Genomic DNA, 17,451 nt, shown 5'->3' on the forward strand with positions numbered 1-17,451 from the left:
ACAAAACAATTATAAAAGCAATCCTATTTATTTAGAACACATTAAAACAACAAAAACACTCACTAAATACACTGAAAAGAAAAACCACAACAAATTATGCAATTCTCTTCTTATCTTTGAAACATATATAAAACACTTACATAAAAAATATATTTATGTGAATAAAATGTAACTAATTCTCAAGGCAACTTAAAACTGATCAACAAAAAAATAACCCGCAACATTTATTTTTACTGCTTGTACTATCAGCCAATGACATGGCCATGTCTGGTATGCTGTGATAATGCTTTAGCATGAAAGCACAAACTATTTCCACTGGTTAGTGCTATTACTAATAACAGGCTTCATATCGTTTTACTTTCAATGCCATAAAAAAAAAAGAACAGATTCGAACAGCCGTTAGCTGCGGCAACATGTGCATTATGACATCATCATCATCAACAGCAGCAGCTGAGTTGGAGAGCTTTTGAGAGCGGCTCATTAAAACTGCTTTTCGCTCCCCATCTGTTATTGTGTCTCTCACCGGCTGGCACTGTTAACATTAACAACAGCGCTGTTAATGGCTTCAAGTTTTCTTGGTTTTGGCTGTTGGCATGTCACGCTCAAAGCGCTTTTAGTATTTGTTGCGAGCGGACGTGTGTTGTGCGCAACGTGAAAATATAAACATATATATATTACCAATTTGTGATAAACATTCCATTGGCCAGAGTGCAACGTTAAGCTACTTTTTTTCGACAAAAACGTAACGCAACACACCCTGCAAACCCGTTTCCAACCAAAAATCCAGCAGCACCAGCAACAACAACAACAAACATTAACATGTCTTCGAATCGTGCTCCAAAGAGTGGCTTTGCGGCCGAAGCGCAGCGCAAGGTAACCAAATTTTTGCCAAAAAACATAATATTGTATGCATGCATGTGTGTGAGAGTGTGTGACTGTTAAGCTGCAATGCCTTTATTTGGGCATTTGAAACCGAGTTGCGTCTTTTCTCGCGCGCCAAAATTCAGGCTAAAAATGGTCTTAGAGATGACCTCATTCCCAATTTGCAGTTCGCGTTGATAAGTCATCTTTAAGTATGCATGACTCTGTATGAGTGTGCGAGTGTATCTAAGTGTGTGTGGCCATGCATGCGTAATTTCTAAAGTTGAAGTTTGAGTTGAAATTCAATTAGGCAGTTGTTTGCACTTGAAACGATGCTTTGTCAGGCTTCGTTCAATTGCAGCTGAGCACAATTTCGTCTCTCTCTCTCTCACTCTCTAATTCTTGATTGCTCAATAGACTTCATGGGTGCCAAATTGCAGTGCAGAGAGCAAAAGGGATCACAGCAATCGTAGCGCGGCCCTCGCTTGCGCTTGCATTCTCTTTCTCTGTTAAACTAATTTGACATTAGTGACGCTTATTTACTGCAATTTACATATGTAGGCATGCTATACATACAGATACATATATGCGGAACTGGGCTTACATGTATCCCAGTGTCGCCATTCCCCCCGCGTTCCCCTTGGAAATTACGCAATGCACTGTCCCTGCGACGTGAGTGAAATTTGAAATTGTATATGGTATGTGGACAACGAAAGAGAAAGAGAGAGATAGAGAGGAAGGAGAAGGTGAGGAAGGGGAAGAGGGAACGGATTAAGTGCAATCCACTAATGGACGCCAGCTACGAAAACAATGTATTCAGTTACAGCATTGGTCAAACAGAACAGACACCGAGAACGACAACTGGAGGGACATTTCCCTTAGCGTCTCTCCTAAAATTTGCCGCGTGGCTCGCTGCGCTGCGCCGCAGCCCCCTTTATTATGTTTCCTCTTGGTTGTTTTTCGCCGCGATCAACGGCTTCGCAGGAGCGAGAGAGCGCGATGATGTCATTGGGCTGCCTGCCTGCCTGCCAGCTGCCCGTCTTCGTTAACTTCAAAAATTGAAGAAAAAAAATGTATTAAAGAAGCCGAAAGAAAGTTATGTGTGAACGAGTTGACGAACTTTGAATGCCCTTGTTTTTGATTTTGATTCGTTCCATTGAAATTGATTGATATGGAAGCTTGCTAGAAATATAATATAAAGCTATTTTCTGTTGATCTACTTATTTGTTTAACGTGTAACCATATATGAGTGTGTGATATATATTTGTATGGACATATATGTATGTATACCAAGTTACATATTTAGTGACAAAATGGGCATACTTTAAACAAGTGTATCTAAAGCGCCCCACGTAGCGATAGCACCTTTTGACGCACTAACACACATGCGCGCCGCACTTAAGTGTGGAAATGGGTGTGTGTTTGTGTGTGTAGTATAAGCAAACAAAAACAACATGCCGCTGAATCAACTTTTAAAAAATTGTTTGTCCATTTGACTGTCTATGTGAGAGTGAGTATGTGCATGTGTGTGTGTGTATGTAGAGTCGGTTGGCAGTTATTTTTGTGTACTTTTATGGCAACGACTCAAATTTCAGCAAAAATCGAGTAACTATTATTGAAGGCTCAACAGCTCGTTCCCTACGTTCTTCCACTTCCTCTTCTTCGATTCCGCTTTCTAGACATACCCTAACTGTAACCCTTGCGCCCCTCGACCCCGCACCTCTTTGGCCATGTAGCCATTAATTAGTCGTTCGCTTGTCTGTTCGCCCATTCCTCTTCTATATGGGTACCCATAGAAGCGTTAGCACGTACCTCTAGTAATCACTGGAACCCACACGCACACACATACACATGCACACGCACGCTTGGACACCTATACACATGCAAACATAGATATGGTCACATTAATACATCCGCAAGCAGGTTCGCCGCCGTATCAGTTTACCAAATGGAACTTGTCGAGCTCTTCTAGGTCCGTTGTTATAAAAAAAACGAAAAAAGAACTATAGTTATGTACCTTTGTACAGTACTACGAATCATAATTGTAGTCATACATTTTCAGATAAGCCATAAAAAGTGATGGCAAAACTCAACCAAATCATAAATCAAATTGTTGTTTGAATTTCCGGTGAAACTCGGAGATCGCCAAAAATGTAATAAAAGAGTTTGAACTCAATTTGTTAGTCTTATACATACACATATACATATGTATGTAAATCTAACAAACAAAAATATACATACGTATATAAATGATACATTTTTAACGCTATTGTGTACCACTGTGCTGTCTTTTGCAATGTTTACACTTTAGCAAAACAAAATGTAAAAAATATCGTAAAACAACAGTTAAAATCAGTCACATAATTGACCTCGTTTATTTTGCTTGCGGTATTCAAAGCTCGAGTGCTTTTGTTTTTGTTGCTCTATTTTGGTATATTTCTCGTTTTCGCTCAGATATCGGTCACCCGCAATGCTTTGTAATTGTCATCGACCGGCAGGCATGACACATCGAAAAGAAAGCGAAATCGAATTCGGAAATAAAATAACCGCAAGTGGTGAACAGATTTGCCAATCGGGTTTTCTTGTTGTTGTTTATCTTAACGCGTCGCTCATTTTGCACGTAACTAAATCACATACATACATACATAAACTATATACAAACACGCCCACAATCATACGCGCCTCAACACACACACGGACACAAGCTGCGTCTTTTGTTTTGTTTCTTTTAAGCTTTATGCGTCAACTGTTAATTTTCGAACTAATCATCAGCATTTGTTCAGTTATTGCTTCAGTTGCAAACTCAATAATGACATCATCTGCTGATCCCTAAGCAAAAATTCATTACGCAATGATCCGTTGCCACGCTAATCATAATGAAACAAGCGAGGGTTAGAGAGAGAGAGAGAGAGAGAGAGAGAGACAGATCGAGCAATACTTTTACACACTACGCGCGTCTTCTGAAACGGAAACTTGCGTCAGCCGCTGTTAGATTTATGCGTCAGAAAGCACTCCCTTCCAATAATACATACATATGTATGTACAACTCCTTGTTGCTCTATCTGTGTTTAACAGTTGTGTCTGTTCGCAATTACCTATAAAAATTGATGAGCAGCGGGTATATGCACCTTGTGCTGCACTAAAGAAAACAGCTGTGGAATCAGCTGAATTGTTTGCCTGAAAATTATACAGCTTGCAAATTAAAACGGCAGAGCATTTGTAAAAGCGTTTTCTACGTATGACTAAGCTAAAATAACTGTGATTTTTATTTGCTTTTGCACTGCAATTGTAGTAGTGGTGGTGGTGGTGGGTGTTGCAGCTTGAGACTTGAGTCTGGTTTCCTTTGCCCACAGCTTAGCTTGAGCTCAAGCCAAGGCTGAGGTTAATGTAAGACAGAGAGGGTGAGATAGTGAGGAAGCGCGAATTGTATGCAAACACTTTTAATTTAACTAAAAGCTCTTTGAGCTAATGAAGAGGCTTTCAGGCTTGGCTAACGCTAATGCGACTTGCGTGCGGGCAACAAAAAAAAAACAAACAGAAAACAAACAACAAGACACCCATAGCGCCAACCTGTACAGTACAATCAGGCAACTTCATCAAAATAAAAATACTGTTAAAATTAATTAGTTTCCCGCAGATGTTACGCATTGTCGCGCTGCTCTGTAATTGCGCGTAATCGCGCTTAATTTATGAACTGACCCACAGACCCAGTACCCAGTACCCAGCCCATGCGCTTCGAGTTGTACATCAATGTCAGTGTCAACTGCCACATACACTGCGGTATATACAAAACTAAATGGAACTGTTTTCAAGCTTCAGAATTATATATGTACATACATTCATGGTTGAGACTCGCAAATTATAAGAGTTTCCAACTATAAAGTTCGAATATACATATATTTCTTAGCTTGTTAATATCTCTAAGAAATTTAGATATGACTATCTTTGATTAGATTTTACATTATGTATACAATTTGTTTAAGCTCTTAAATGGCTACCTAAACTAAGAGATTAATCTATCTCCATCTCTATCTGCTAAACACATCTTAGCTCTCTAAACAAAAGACTCTAGAAATAGCACTTAGAAATTTTCTCTATATAATAAACATTTTAGAAATTGTTCCCTAGTTTCGAGCAGTGTATGTAGCGCTGGGTCGCATGCGCAGTGGCCATTTTAGGGCAACTATTATAACTGTGCTTTAACAACTTTGGGCCGTTGACCAATGGGAGACAAAGAACCCTGGCCTAGTCTCTCAAGAATGTATTTTTATAAATATAAATACATATGTACATGTATATATACCATTTTGTTGAGTGCAATCACAACGTTGTTGATAAGCAAAAATTCCATTGTGACATCCTCTCCATTATATTTCGTATAAAATGAGCTATATACATACAGACGTTTATTTTGCACTCTCTTTTACGATAAGGCAAAACTCACGTTCTAGAACTTTGCATATACAAATATACATGTGTGCATATATACATACATCATATTTATATGTGTGAATATGTATTTCAGTTACTAACTGTACTTTATACAGAGCAACACTATAAAGTTGTCGTCGAATTTCGTGACGACCTCTCATAGAGCAAAAAAAAAGAGCTAGCTGAATTATCGGAGGCTGCTGACTCATTAAATATTTTTGTAAATAAGAAAAAAAAAAACTAAAAAGAAAGAAGCAGAGCCTACAATTTTTACTGGTAGACATGTTTGTACCCTGCAAACACTTAAAATGGGTATAATGGCTAGGTACATACGTAATAGAATAGGCGTGGAAGATCCCACTAACTATGTACATATATAAGTTCTTGATAGGAAAACTGAATATATACCGACATTTTAACCGAATCCTTACTTTCAAAGAGTAGAGGTGTGCTAATCTCTATCTCAGGGCATCTCCTAGTCGGATACTTTCGACCCGAGCTTTATTGTTGATTTTTTGTTTACCTTTCAATTTGCTAACTCATTGTTGTTTTTGTTGTTGCGCTCTAAGCCAGGTTGTAAGTCATGTTAGCCAATTCCAAATTCCATAACTCCAGACAAAAGTAAAATATAGATAGATCGCTCGAGCGATAGATATATGTATATGTATATACAAATATGCACATAAATATTTATGGAGAGACCGCAAATGTGCCAGAAATCGAGCGCATTGATTAGGCTCTTAACGGCTATTTTATTTATGTCCATGTAAATGAGTATGTATGTATATACACATATCTATATATAGCTATATATATATGTTTATATTCATATATAAGTATAATATTTATGAATCGTAAGACCGTCTCTCCAGAGAATCTCTGCTATAAACTAAGATTTTTTCAGCCCAAAATTTATGCATAGCGCCTTGCGGGCGTCATTTTATCTGCCAGATGCCATCAGCATAATTATCATCATCATCATCAACATGATCACGATCATCATGTGGTTTGTCTCGAGAAAATGTCAATCAATAGAAATTCTTATTAATTGTCTTTGAAAAATCACACACAAAACATGATAAATTGAGCCATTGCTCTCGGACCGATTGTTAAATTATTTTCAGATTCTTTTCTTCGGCTTCAGTTTCAGCTTTCTTTTTGGGGTCAACAGTTTTTTCTAATGACCCCAAATGAGTGTGAAACGCTCTTTGCCAAAAATTTTGCAGTTTTCAATTAAGTTTAAGCGTGTTTTAATAACTGTATCGATAATTGCTGTTGTTAACGCAAATTTCGATAATCAATTGAAATTTGGTGTAGGAGAGAGAACACAGAAAAGATTACCAAAACCCAAATTGCCGGTATTTATAGCTTTCATAAACATTCGCATATGCTAAAAGCTTAATGAAGTTATCAAATAATCGATTTATCGTTTAGATAACCGCATGAACTATAAAAACGTAATATGCTACACTAAAAAATCAGCTACTCATATGACATACTTCCTTATATTTCGATATTTATCGATGTAGCTGAAATCGAAGGCAATTATTATAGCAAAAGAATATCTCTCTTATGTATCTGTCTTTAATAGAGCTATATAAAATATATTTAAATTGCTTAAATCCACATCTTCTGCTACCCATCATACCCCTTTCAACTGTCCATTTCACAGAGCATATCAAGAGCATGGCGAGCTGTTGACAAAGACATAAAAAACAATACTATTTCATTGATTTACATTTTTATGGCCTGTGTCTATCTGCATATCGGCTTCTTGATCAGCACATAACTTTTCCTTCTTCTTCTGCGCAGCTCATAAAATTTGCTTATCGCTATGAGGAACCACTACTACAGTGAGCATTCGATAGTCCCACAGTGCATTCACCTTCATTTATGCAGCGCTCCAATTGCAGGCGCTTCGCACGGGGGAACACGTGATGAGCAAACAAAGCGAACTATAATCAGCGTTTGCTCTCTTTCACATTCTACTCAGCAATTGCAAAAAAAATGCAACGTAATCAAGGGGACAAACTAACCAATTGACGACAAATGTCTGTGAGATCATTTATTTTAATAGAGACAACAGAGAAATACAGGCAGCGGAAGGAGAGAAAGAGAGGGCAAATGTGGGAGCACCCCTAATAATAGAATTCCTGCTAATCTCAAATCAGTTAGCCGACAGCAATTCAATTAAATCTAAAATTAATAACTGAGTGCTAAGTGACAACAGTTTCTATAGCAGCTATCTCTCTCCCACCCACACACTCTCTCTCTCTCCCTCCCACAGTTATTGTCAAATGGAAACTTAACACGCAAACCAATTGACAACTTTTGTGGTTTTCGATTGTTTCTGTTTTTTGTTTTTTTTTTTCGCATGTCCACTCCAATAACGCTCAACAAGTGGGCCTCGATTATGAGCCAAAACGGTGCGAAGGACGCCCAAACAGCTGGCGCTTAAGCCTTAGCGCTTTATATGGCCAAAACAGAGATACGAAAATTGTATAAAAAAAAAGCTAAAACGGCAACAGCAGCGCAACATAGGCAAATATGGTTATGCATTTAGATAGAGATAGAGAGAGAGAGAGAGAGAGAGATTGAGAACGTGACTTTATTCACAATTCTCCTGAGACATACATACATATGCTTATACATAAATGAGCGTCACTTAATTCAATTATGAAGTTCATTTAAGTTAAGTATCTATGATAAATGGAAACTTGTTCTAAGATTATATTCAATATATCTATTCAACTGATATGCAATATATCTAGACCTCTACAATATCGTAGCAAAACCCATTTTATCGACCCATAACATATTCCTTATGACTCCAGCGCGCATGCAAGTACAAATGCATGGGTAAATTTGATATGCAATCAAAATTTTGTAGTATTTCTTTTTTATGGATAGCTCAAGAAAGAGAAACTTATATTGGGGGTTTAATTTTTGGGAGCGCCCGTTGTCTCGGAAACTGCAATCTTATCCTTAACCAAACTTGAATTATGGTCATGAGCACGAATGTTTACGATCCAATTAACGATAGACGGGCTATCTGCAATATATTGCCGCAGATAACGAAAAGAATCTATATATGGGTTGGACATGATTTCATTTGTGAAACGGCTTTAGTTGAGAGTGGAACACTATGTACCAATCAAAGGTTACGCTGGATATATATGGAAAACTTATAAGGCATACATACTAAGGGATATTATCCACTCCTCTGTGATCTTTACAGATCAATTCCAAGTACAGTGAGGAGCTGGCACAGGAGTCGCTGGAATGGATTAAGGCTGTGACAGGCGAGCCCATCAACACATCGGGCGATACGGACAACTTCTTTGAGGTGCTCAAGGATGGCGTGATCCTGTGCAAGCTGGCCAATTCCCTACAGCCCGGAAGCATCAAGAAGGTTAATGAGAGCAAAATGGCCTTCAAATGCATGGAGAACATTTCGGCTTTCCTCGAGTGTGCCAAGAACTTCGGTGTGCCCACACAGGAGACTTTCCAGAGTGTCGATCTCTGGGAGCGACAGAATCTCAATTCTGTTGTCATCTGCTTGCAGTCGCTGGGTCGCAAGGTAAGCAAGACCTTAAAGATATTTATCTCTATATATACTAATGATAATTCTGTTGATATAGGCCTCCAACTTCAACAAGCCATCGATTGGCCCCAAGGAGGCGGACAAGAATGTGCGCAACTTCAGCGAGGAGCAGCTGCGCGCCGGCCAAAATGTTATCTCCCTACAGTACGGCTCCAATAAGGGCGCCACCCAGTCTGGCATTAACTTTGGCAACACTCGACACATGTAGAATCACTCACACTCGTACTTCCTATCTCTCTCACTCACATTCCGCAATAAAGCCAAAACAAAAATGAAAGCATCTTCCGTTCCGGCATTCCTCTATTTAAAAACAAAAACAAAAAAGAAAACCAAGACAAAAAATGTATTTATATAAAGCAAATGTTTCTTTATACATATTTGTATTACAAATTGAACATTTTTTGCAACATACTTTTAATTTAATATTATTAAGTACTCGAACGTACGGATTTCTTAGAATGATTATATAATTCTATTTTCAACAAAAAAAAAATGCATTTCTGGCACGATCAATTAATAAATATCTTATATATATATATTCTTATATAAATCCAGTAAGCACTCAATAATTGTGCCATGACCAAACGTAACGGATTGCCTTGTCACTAAAGTACCGCCAAAATTTAAATCAAAAATAGAAGAGAAAACTAAAATACTTTTGGAATACTAACCACCTGAATTTCAATCAACACCTAAGCATTTAAAATGAATGTATTCAAAGCATCGAAATAGTTGAAAAGAGAAACAAGTATATATAATATGTATTACTACACATTTAATATTGATATATAATATATTTTAAATGTTATTCAATGTTGAAAATAAATAATTATTCTTTTAACAAATGCGATCTATGGGTTTCTTATTGATATGAATGTTTCATATGATTGGGAGAGCTATCGATATATGCGCTGATCCTGGTGGCAGACAATAAATACCAACGCCAATACCACTAGCCCCTCCAGTTAAGATAGGCCAGTTTTTTTTTCGATCTTCATGGAATGACATGGAAATGGACTCAATAACTATCGATATATACATCCATACATTTTGTTATCACTAAACATTTTTTTTAAGCCAACGTCAAAACAAAAGTTTCCACGCATGGATACAGAGATTTGCCGCATATGTTTAAATGCATCTAAAACGCTGGTGAACATTTTCGCTTTGCGGGAGCAAATTCACAATGGCCAATCGGAGCCCAGCCTGGCGGATATGCTGAACGCATGTGCTGCTTGCCACATCAAAATCAATGATGGACTGCCGCAACAAATCTGCCTGAGCTGTGTCCTAAGTGCACAAAATGCGTACAGATTTAAGCGCAAGTGCGAGGAGAACTATCAACAGCTGTTGAAGTCCATGAAGAAAAAGCCCGAAAAAACAAAAACAGAACCAGATTCTAAGCACGTAAATCAGATGAAGGCGGAAAAAATACAGTATAAATGCCAACTTTGCAGCAAACAATTTGCGCATTTGAGCCTACTGCGTGTACACAAAAAGTAGGAAAATCTGTTTATAAATCAATTGCCTACATTAATCTTAATCACTGCTTCCAGATGGCACCTTGAAAACAAATCAAGGGTCAAAGTCACCGCATTACCAAAGCAAAAATACCCCGTTCGGCAAAAGAGTCGCAATTTGCCGGTATCAGAGCCGGAGCGACCATTTGCGTGTACAATTTGCCCGCTAGCATTTCAAATAAAGACACATTTAGAGAGACATATGCGCAATCACACGGGCGAACGTCCCTATCAGTGTCCCCACTGCGCAGAAAGCTTTGTAAGAAGCGACTACTGTCGCAATCATATGAACAAAGTGCACAGAGGTCTTAAATTTAATGGCAAGTTGCCGTAAGTAGTGAAGTTTGTATCTACACAAAAATTTATTATTTCAAGTTGATTTCTTTTCGTTTTGCAGTCAAAAAAAGAAGGGAAAATCGTAAGGTTATGCATCAGCAGACACTAGAGATCTTCGAGCATTCTCATTTGCAAAATAAACATTAAGGTTGCAGTTTTAGGACTAAATATATCTTATTTAAATTTAAGAATAAATATTAAGAAATATATCGATACTTACACATCACTATTCTGAGGTAGACCAAAAACATCGCTGTGCAATTAATCGGTACACGCACATCGCAATTGTGCAGCCCGGCTCAATATTAAGAGAAGACAAGGTTCTGTCACGCCAAGAGATTTGCTCGTATTGCATTTGATGCAATTTTTGTTGGTTTTATAAAATATTAAGCAATACCAACAAAGATACTAATAAATTTAAGTAGTGATGAGTACTACTCAAAAGATATATATCTCTATACATCAATAGCGGAAATAAGTAGCTGCTGCAATATTGTGAAATGTGACGTCAGAGTACGCAGACTGAAAATGCAGTAGTGCAACACGTAACCTTGGCCCTGACAGCGTTATGTTTGTAAATTACAAGTGCACAAATTGTGTTTGATATAGTGTGTGCATGCAATATGGACGCCGACAGCAGTTCACGTTCACCAAGAGGTTTGTATTGTGCGTCAATGGCTTCTTTAAGCAAAATGTGCAATGTTTTTGTTGTTTTTTTTCTAGTGACAAAATGTGAAAGTGATTTACAATGGCAAGCCAAAAAGGATGCGCAGCACATTCCATAAGCGAAATGCAGTGAAGGATGTACTAAAGAGCATATTCTGGATAAAAACGTATCAAAAGGCGCAGACATATAAAGCTAAATACTGAACGAAGCTTCTCTTGTATGTGTTGCATTTAGATACGAGGAGGCGTACGCGTCCCAAGGAGAAGGAGAAAGAGAAGGTGCCATACTTTGCGGATGAAGCGAGGGAACGTGATCGAGTGCGTAATTTGCGACTTAGGAAAACATCGGTAGCACGCCCAACCACACCGCCAAGAGGAAGGCCAAGGCGTGCCAGATCTCGCTCATATTCAGCGGAACGCAATTGCTGCCATGGACGTCGCCGGTCCAGGAGCTACGAACGCCGTCACAGCAGCAATCGCCATAAGTCCGCCACAGCACCCGCTGCAAAGCCTAATCGACGTCGCAGCCGTAGCCGTAGTCGGAGCCGCAGCCGCAGTCGCTCTCGAACGCCACGCATTATAACGGTGCCCGTGCCAGTGCCTGCTGCCGATTATCCCTACGCCTACGTGAGTAGCCAGCTCCAACTGCCAGCTCAGTTCTTATCGACTGATAAATTCCTCTTGCAGGGTTGGCCACCTCCGCCACAGCGTCCACATTTCAATCCCATGTATGGCGCCGTGCCATACGGCCTGCCACCGCGTCCTGTGTATCCTGCGCATCCGTATTTTGCGCCGTATCCACGACCGAGGCCCGCATTCGCCTATCGCGCCGCTCCATTTCGGCCGCATCCCCGATTTAGCTATAGGAATCAACGGCAGGCGCCGAATTGAATTTTTTAAACTTTACATAATTACAAATTTATTTACTCAACTGCTATTTACATTCGTGTGTTTTGATTTGTACATTAAATTAATAAATTATACACATGAAACTAAATACAAATAAAAATAATAAAAAACATAAAATATTGCAATAATTGAACGGGAGAGGGAAGTTTCTTGATGTGGTCCTGAATTTGATTAAATCAGACGGTACAAAGTCGCAACAAAAGTCACACGAGGATAATGCTAATCACGTTCAACTTAAGGACTACTCTATGCCGACTTTATATACATGCACATTTACACATACATACATATTTTTGTGTTTTTCGTTTTAGAGAGAACTAACACTAGGGGAACTCCTAAGATTCATATTTATATATATAAATATATATTCATATATATAATAGAGCACTATGTCAATAAATTATAAAAAAATATATATATAGATCATTTTTGCATTTGCTTGTGTTAAAGCTCGACACGAGGACGAAATTGCAGCCGTAACGGTGGATCACGAAAGCGCCAACGTGTCACATAGACAAATTTCAACGTGTGATCCTTGCCCAGCAGCTCCTCATTACACAGTATATCGATCTGCAAGGGTTATCGAACAATACATTATATAGTTATCGCAATTATTTATTGTTATTGTAAATATAGTCATGCTAGCGATGATCTCACCTCCCGATATTTTTCGATTCCGTTGAGTATCTTCTTAGCGACGAGCTTTTTGAGATGCGTTATCGTCGCCTGCGAACTGCAGCGTATAAAGCGTCTTTGCAGATTCTTAAAGTTATTGCTAATACACTCGAGGCACACGTTGACCTGTTCGTCGAGACGGTGGAAGTCGGATTCGGCATGCGCATCCATCACCTTCTCGTTGTCGTCATCGTGATTTTGCGTTATATCCTTCGGACATGGCATATTCCGGCTCTTGTAGAAATCACGTTCGCGCCGCGACTCATCTGCAATGCGAAACAGTTTAAGAGAAAGTTCGCTACATTTAATATATTGCATTCTTTTTACCTTCTTGAAGTTTTGGCACCAATTTGTACACAATGTCCTGCATGGTGCGATCGAAGCTGATGTATTGCAGCGGATGTGATTGATGTATAATGTTGTCGCAGGTGGGGCATGTCTTTTTCTCCTCCAAGTGTTTGACCAGGCAGCTTTTGCAAACTGTAAAATATGCCAAATGCAAAAATATAAATATTTGCTTTACTCTTCATTCATGATGGGAAACAGCGTAGGATTAGTTTTTGGCATTGCCAGCTTTCATCATAGACACAATTTATCACCCACGCAATCAACCGGCAGCCTCCTCTGTACAGCACAACACAGGGCTTACAAGAGCAAACGTCTATATAGGAGAAACGGTATCACCTGCCCGCTAGAAACCTCAGGTGGTCATGACTGCGCGTAAAAGCAAACGCCAGAGGCAACGACAACGGCAACCGGTGCAGGTGCTCGTGCTCGTGCTCCCCCCACTCTTGAACTGTTACTGGCAATTAGCGCAAAAAAAAAGAGCAGCAAGCAGAGGCAAAACTCACATGTGTGCAGACACTCGGTCACTGTAGTCGCATCTATGAAATAGCCACCGCATATTTTACACGTTATGTGTGGATTAATAGTCTTTAGTTTTACGCGCCGCTCCATTTTGGCAGTTTGATTAACAAATTTCTTATGAAATAAATAACTCTCGCTCGCAGCATAAAATTCTCTCTCCTCCCTCTCTCAGCGAACAATTTGTTGTCTTTTCCGTTTGGCTGGCGAATATTCGCTATTCCTATTGCGCCAAACTGTGCGCACACGTATGCAAAACACTCAACACACTCTTGTACATTTTTGCTATGCACTTGAACAGTATTTGTAATATTATTTTTAAACAAATAAAAGAAATCACGACAAAATTGTGTGTACGTGTACGTGTGTGAGTGTGAGTGTACGTGTACATTGACCGTTGTGAATGGCAATTCACGCATATCGTAGCCATGCGCTGTGAATGTGCAATGGTGCTGCCAGATATTCGAGTATAAATTTAAATATTAACACAAACAACGAATTGTGGAAGAGAAGCAATGAAAATAATTTTACAAAATCGAGCTTAGATGACTTAATAAACAAGAATAATTGAATTCAATGCTAGTATATTAATGAACCTCAATAATTCAGTAAAATAAGATAATTAATCGACTGCCACCACACTTATTGGTTCCTTAACACATAAACTGTTAATTTAAATTTATGACATGGAATATAAACATTAACCGTCTATTCTGATTTTTCTATGACCGGCGAATGAAACGCGTTATGTATATTTTATAAAGTTGAAGCTTATTTTGATCAGAACAGGTCTGCCAATCGGAATGCTGTTTATGGCATTATCATTTCTGTTAACTTAAAATACCAACGAAAAATACCACAATATTGATTTTTGCACTTGTTGCTTTTCGCGCAGCAAATAAAGTTAACATTCTTGTTTTGAAATTCTAATTAAAGCAAAAAAGCTGTCAATTAACGAGTTACCATTATAACAACAACATCAATAACGAAAACTTGTTTGCAGGCCAAAAACCCCGAACAGCAGTTTAGTCAGCAAAACTTCGCACGAGTCGCTTTTGAGTCACATTCGAAGCGAAGCAAGTCGTGAATTGTTTGTGCTTAGCTTAAAAATTGAATACGTTATTCTTACTTGAGTTCAGTTGCGTTCAAGTCGTTAAACTGGCAGCACGTATCATGTCCGCAGGTCGCGTTTTTATTTATGGGGGGAAAGGAGCCCTCGGGTCCGCCTGCGTCGATCACTTCAAAGCCAAAGACTTTGTAAGTTTCCCTTTCACTTTTATTGTTTTTGTTTTCTTTGTTATTTAATTGCAATTGTTTAATAATTTCCATTGTTTCTATGACATGACCTCCAGTGGGTTGGCAGCATTGATTTGAGTGAAAACGACAAAGCAGACATTAGCATTGTTGTGCCACGCGACTCGAGCTGGGAGGAACAGGAATCGTCTGTGGTTAGCCAGGTGGGCGAATCTCTGGCTGGCCAGAAACTGGATGCTGTAATCTGTGTGGCCGGTGGCTGGGCAGGTGGCAATGCCAAGAAAGGTGAGTCACGGCAATAGTCAAACCAGATTTATTAAAAACCTCTGCAATTCTTTTCGTAGATCTGGCCAAGAATGCGGATCTGATGTGGCGGCAGAGTGTCTGGAGCAGCTGCATCTCAGCCACATTGGCGGCACACCATTTGAAGGCTGGTGGTCTCCTGGCACTGACCGGCGCCAAGCCTGCCCTGGCAGGCACTCCTGGCATGATTGGCTATGGCATGGCCAAAGCTGCAGTGCATCAGCTAACACGCTCGCTGGCGGGCGAGAATTCCGGGTTGCCAGATAATGCGCTGGTTGTATCCATTCTACCTGTTACTCTAGACACGCCCATGAACCGCAAATGGATGCCCAAGGCTGACTTTAGCAGCTGGACACCTGTTACCGAGGTCGCCGAACTCTTTGAAAAATGGACACAGTCCAAGGACAGACCCAAAAGCGGTTCCTTGCTGCAGCTGATCACAAAGAATGGCATTACGAAACTTATACCGGCGGAGTAGAGACAAGAGATTATTAAACAAACTAATGATACACTATATACAATATACATATATATATATATAATGCTTGTGCTTAAACAAATATGAATAAAGGGATGATGGAGGAAGAAGCTTAAATATGCTTGCAAAGCAAAATAATAAGACAACTTTGACAACTTTATGTTTAGAGTTAGAGACTGGTCTCCAATATATATGTATATATGTATATATAAACGCCTCCTATGTAAATATTGAACAAGAATGGAGAACGATTTTACTTGGTATAAAGTATATATCAAGTAAGTTTACAATTTGATGTGATATATGCATATATATACATATACTCTTTAAACACATTCTCGCAAGTGTTACAAACTCCATTACATAGTCAAAGTACCCTCTCATACAATTCAAATAATACATTTTTCAAATAGTTTCCCAATTGCGCTCGCTTTCGTTTAATGCCTTTTCTCCCATATTGTTTACACCATTAGCTATTAGTGTGATAACCTATTGAACTATGATAATCATTGTGTAGAGCAGCTCGCTTATGTCTTCTTCTTCTTCATGATCTTCATAAAGAGTACCATGGCTGCAAAGAGAGATGAGTGACGAGAGAGAATCACATCTAATCAAATTACGGCTTACCTATAAAAACGACGATGACAAATACAAACATCAGCCAGAGCCAACATTTGTAGGCTTTACGTGAATGCTGTTCGAGCTTTTCGGCCTCCTTGCCAAGTGTATTGATATTGCGATCTGCCACGCCTGTGGATCGGGATACCATTTCCGTATCCTTTTTGATAATACGATTTGCCGTCTCCGTCTGCTCCTTCAGATTACGCGTCAGAGAGAGCATGTGCTCGGTTATCTTCTCCTGGGCATTGTTGTAATACTTGACGGCTTCGTTCATGTTCATGTTGTTACCGCCGCTGGTGGTTTCGCCAGGAGACCCCGAATCATCAGCAACTCTTCTACGACGCAGTGCATCCGCATCTGTAAGGGGGAGAGGGAGAGAAAGAGAAAAGTAGAGTGCTTCTTTATCTACTCCGACGCCTACCTTGCAGCAACTCCGTACGCAACTCGTTGTGCCTGGCTGTGTTTTGGAGCTGTCGCATTTCCTGCAGCGCAATGTCTGTATCGGAGCCTCGCGCGGAAGGCTTGGAATTATTGTTGGTCGTGTATCCAGTGATTTTCTTTAACGCCTCTAGTCGCTCCAAATAGCTGGGTATGCGTGCAGCACTCGACGGACTGTGGCAGTAGTGGTTGGGTTGGCATTTTAGATTTTCATTTCAGGCAGACAAAATTATATGTCCACTCACTCTTCCATTGCCGCCAGCTCGGAAACCATCGTGTCTAGTGATTTGAGGAACTTTTGCAGTCGCCAAAAGTTGTCCTCGTTTTTCGCCAGATCCTCGCAGTTTGTTAACAGCGTTCTTATGTTTACATTTAATTTCGTTGCCATTTTATATACAAAAACATACAATAATTAACAATCGCCGACTTCTGAACATCAAAAGCTACGTGTATCGATAGCGATACTTTCTTTGTATTTCTCTTTTTGCTAG

The 17,451-nt window shown here is 39.4% G+C and overlaps 6 protein-coding genes across 7 annotated transcripts; 4 read left to right on the forward strand and 2 right to left on the reverse strand.

Annotated features, from left to right (window-relative positions):
- Positions 1-589: 589 nt before the first annotated feature.
- On the forward strand, positions 590-9,531 carry Chd64 (transgelin calponin-3). Of its 2 annotated transcripts, none has more exons than XM_030385595.2 (3): positions 590-873; positions 8,531-8,872; positions 8,934-9,531. In XM_030385595.2, exons 1-3 carry the CDS (start codon positions 820-822, stop codon positions 9,102-9,104), a joined length of 567 nt encoding a protein of 188 aa, XP_030241455.1. In that variant the 5' UTR covers positions 590-819; the 3' UTR covers positions 9,105-9,531. The 2 variants fall into 2 exon arrangements, with proteins under 2 accessions (XP_030241455.1, XP_030241456.1); XM_030385596.2 differs by lacking the exon at positions 590-873 and adding an exon at positions 8,398-8,452.
- Positions 9,532-9,953: 422 nt separating this feature from the next.
- LOC115563122 (uncharacterized) lies at positions 9,954-11,014 on the forward strand. The gene is made up of 3 exons (XM_030385605.2): positions 9,954-10,395; positions 10,453-10,746; positions 10,814-11,014. Exons 1-3 carry the CDS (start codon positions 10,001-10,003, stop codon positions 10,836-10,838), a joined length of 714 nt encoding a protein of 237 aa, XP_030241465.2. The 5' UTR covers positions 9,954-10,000; the 3' UTR covers positions 10,839-11,014.
- Positions 11,015-11,166: 152 nt separating this feature from the next.
- On the forward strand, positions 11,167-12,444 carry tra (transformer). Its single transcript, XM_018102024.3, has 3 exons — positions 11,167-11,409; positions 11,654-12,045; positions 12,106-12,444. The coding sequence occupies exons 1-3, from the start codon at positions 11,376-11,378 to the stop codon at positions 12,307-12,309; spliced, it is 630 nt and encodes a 209-aa protein (XP_017957513.1). The 5' UTR covers positions 11,167-11,375; the 3' UTR covers positions 12,310-12,444.
- Positions 12,311-14,271, reverse strand: l(3)73Ah (polycomb group ring finger 3-like lethal (3) 73Ah). Its single transcript, XM_018102023.3, has 4 exons — positions 13,854-14,271; positions 13,330-13,482; positions 12,985-13,268; positions 12,311-12,897 (listed from the first exon to the last, which is right to left on the reverse strand). The coding sequence occupies exons 1-4, from the start codon at positions 13,957-13,959 to the stop codon at positions 12,772-12,774; spliced, it is 669 nt and encodes a 222-aa protein (XP_017957512.1). The 5' UTR covers positions 13,960-14,271; the 3' UTR covers positions 12,311-12,771.
- Positions 14,272-14,719: 448 nt separating this feature from the next.
- Dhpr (dihydropteridine reductase) lies at positions 14,720-16,018 on the forward strand. The gene is made up of 3 exons (XM_018102022.3): positions 14,720-15,123; positions 15,219-15,405; positions 15,465-16,018. The coding sequence occupies exons 1-3, from the start codon at positions 15,040-15,042 to the stop codon at positions 15,899-15,901; spliced, it is 708 nt and encodes a 235-aa protein (XP_017957511.2). The 5' UTR covers positions 14,720-15,039; the 3' UTR covers positions 15,902-16,018.
- A 295-nt stretch (positions 16,019-16,313) lies between these two features.
- Use1 (Vesicle transport protein Use1) lies at positions 16,314-17,442 on the reverse strand. Its single transcript, XM_018102021.3, has 4 exons — positions 17,206-17,442; positions 16,944-17,134; positions 16,529-16,879; positions 16,314-16,472 (listed from the first exon to the last, which is right to left on the reverse strand). Exons 1-4 carry the CDS (start codon positions 17,346-17,348, stop codon positions 16,429-16,431), a joined length of 729 nt encoding a protein of 242 aa, XP_017957510.1. The 5' UTR covers positions 17,349-17,442; the 3' UTR covers positions 16,314-16,428.
- Between the last annotated feature and the right edge of the window lie 9 nt (positions 17,443-17,451).

Source organism: Drosophila navojoa, chromosome 4, assembly GCF_054131105.1.
Source record: "Drosophila navojoa isolate 15081-1374.11 chromosome 4, UAZ_NAV_1.0, whole genome shotgun sequence".
Taxonomy (NCBI): Eukaryota; Metazoa; Arthropoda; class Insecta; order Diptera; family Drosophilidae; genus Drosophila; species Drosophila navojoa.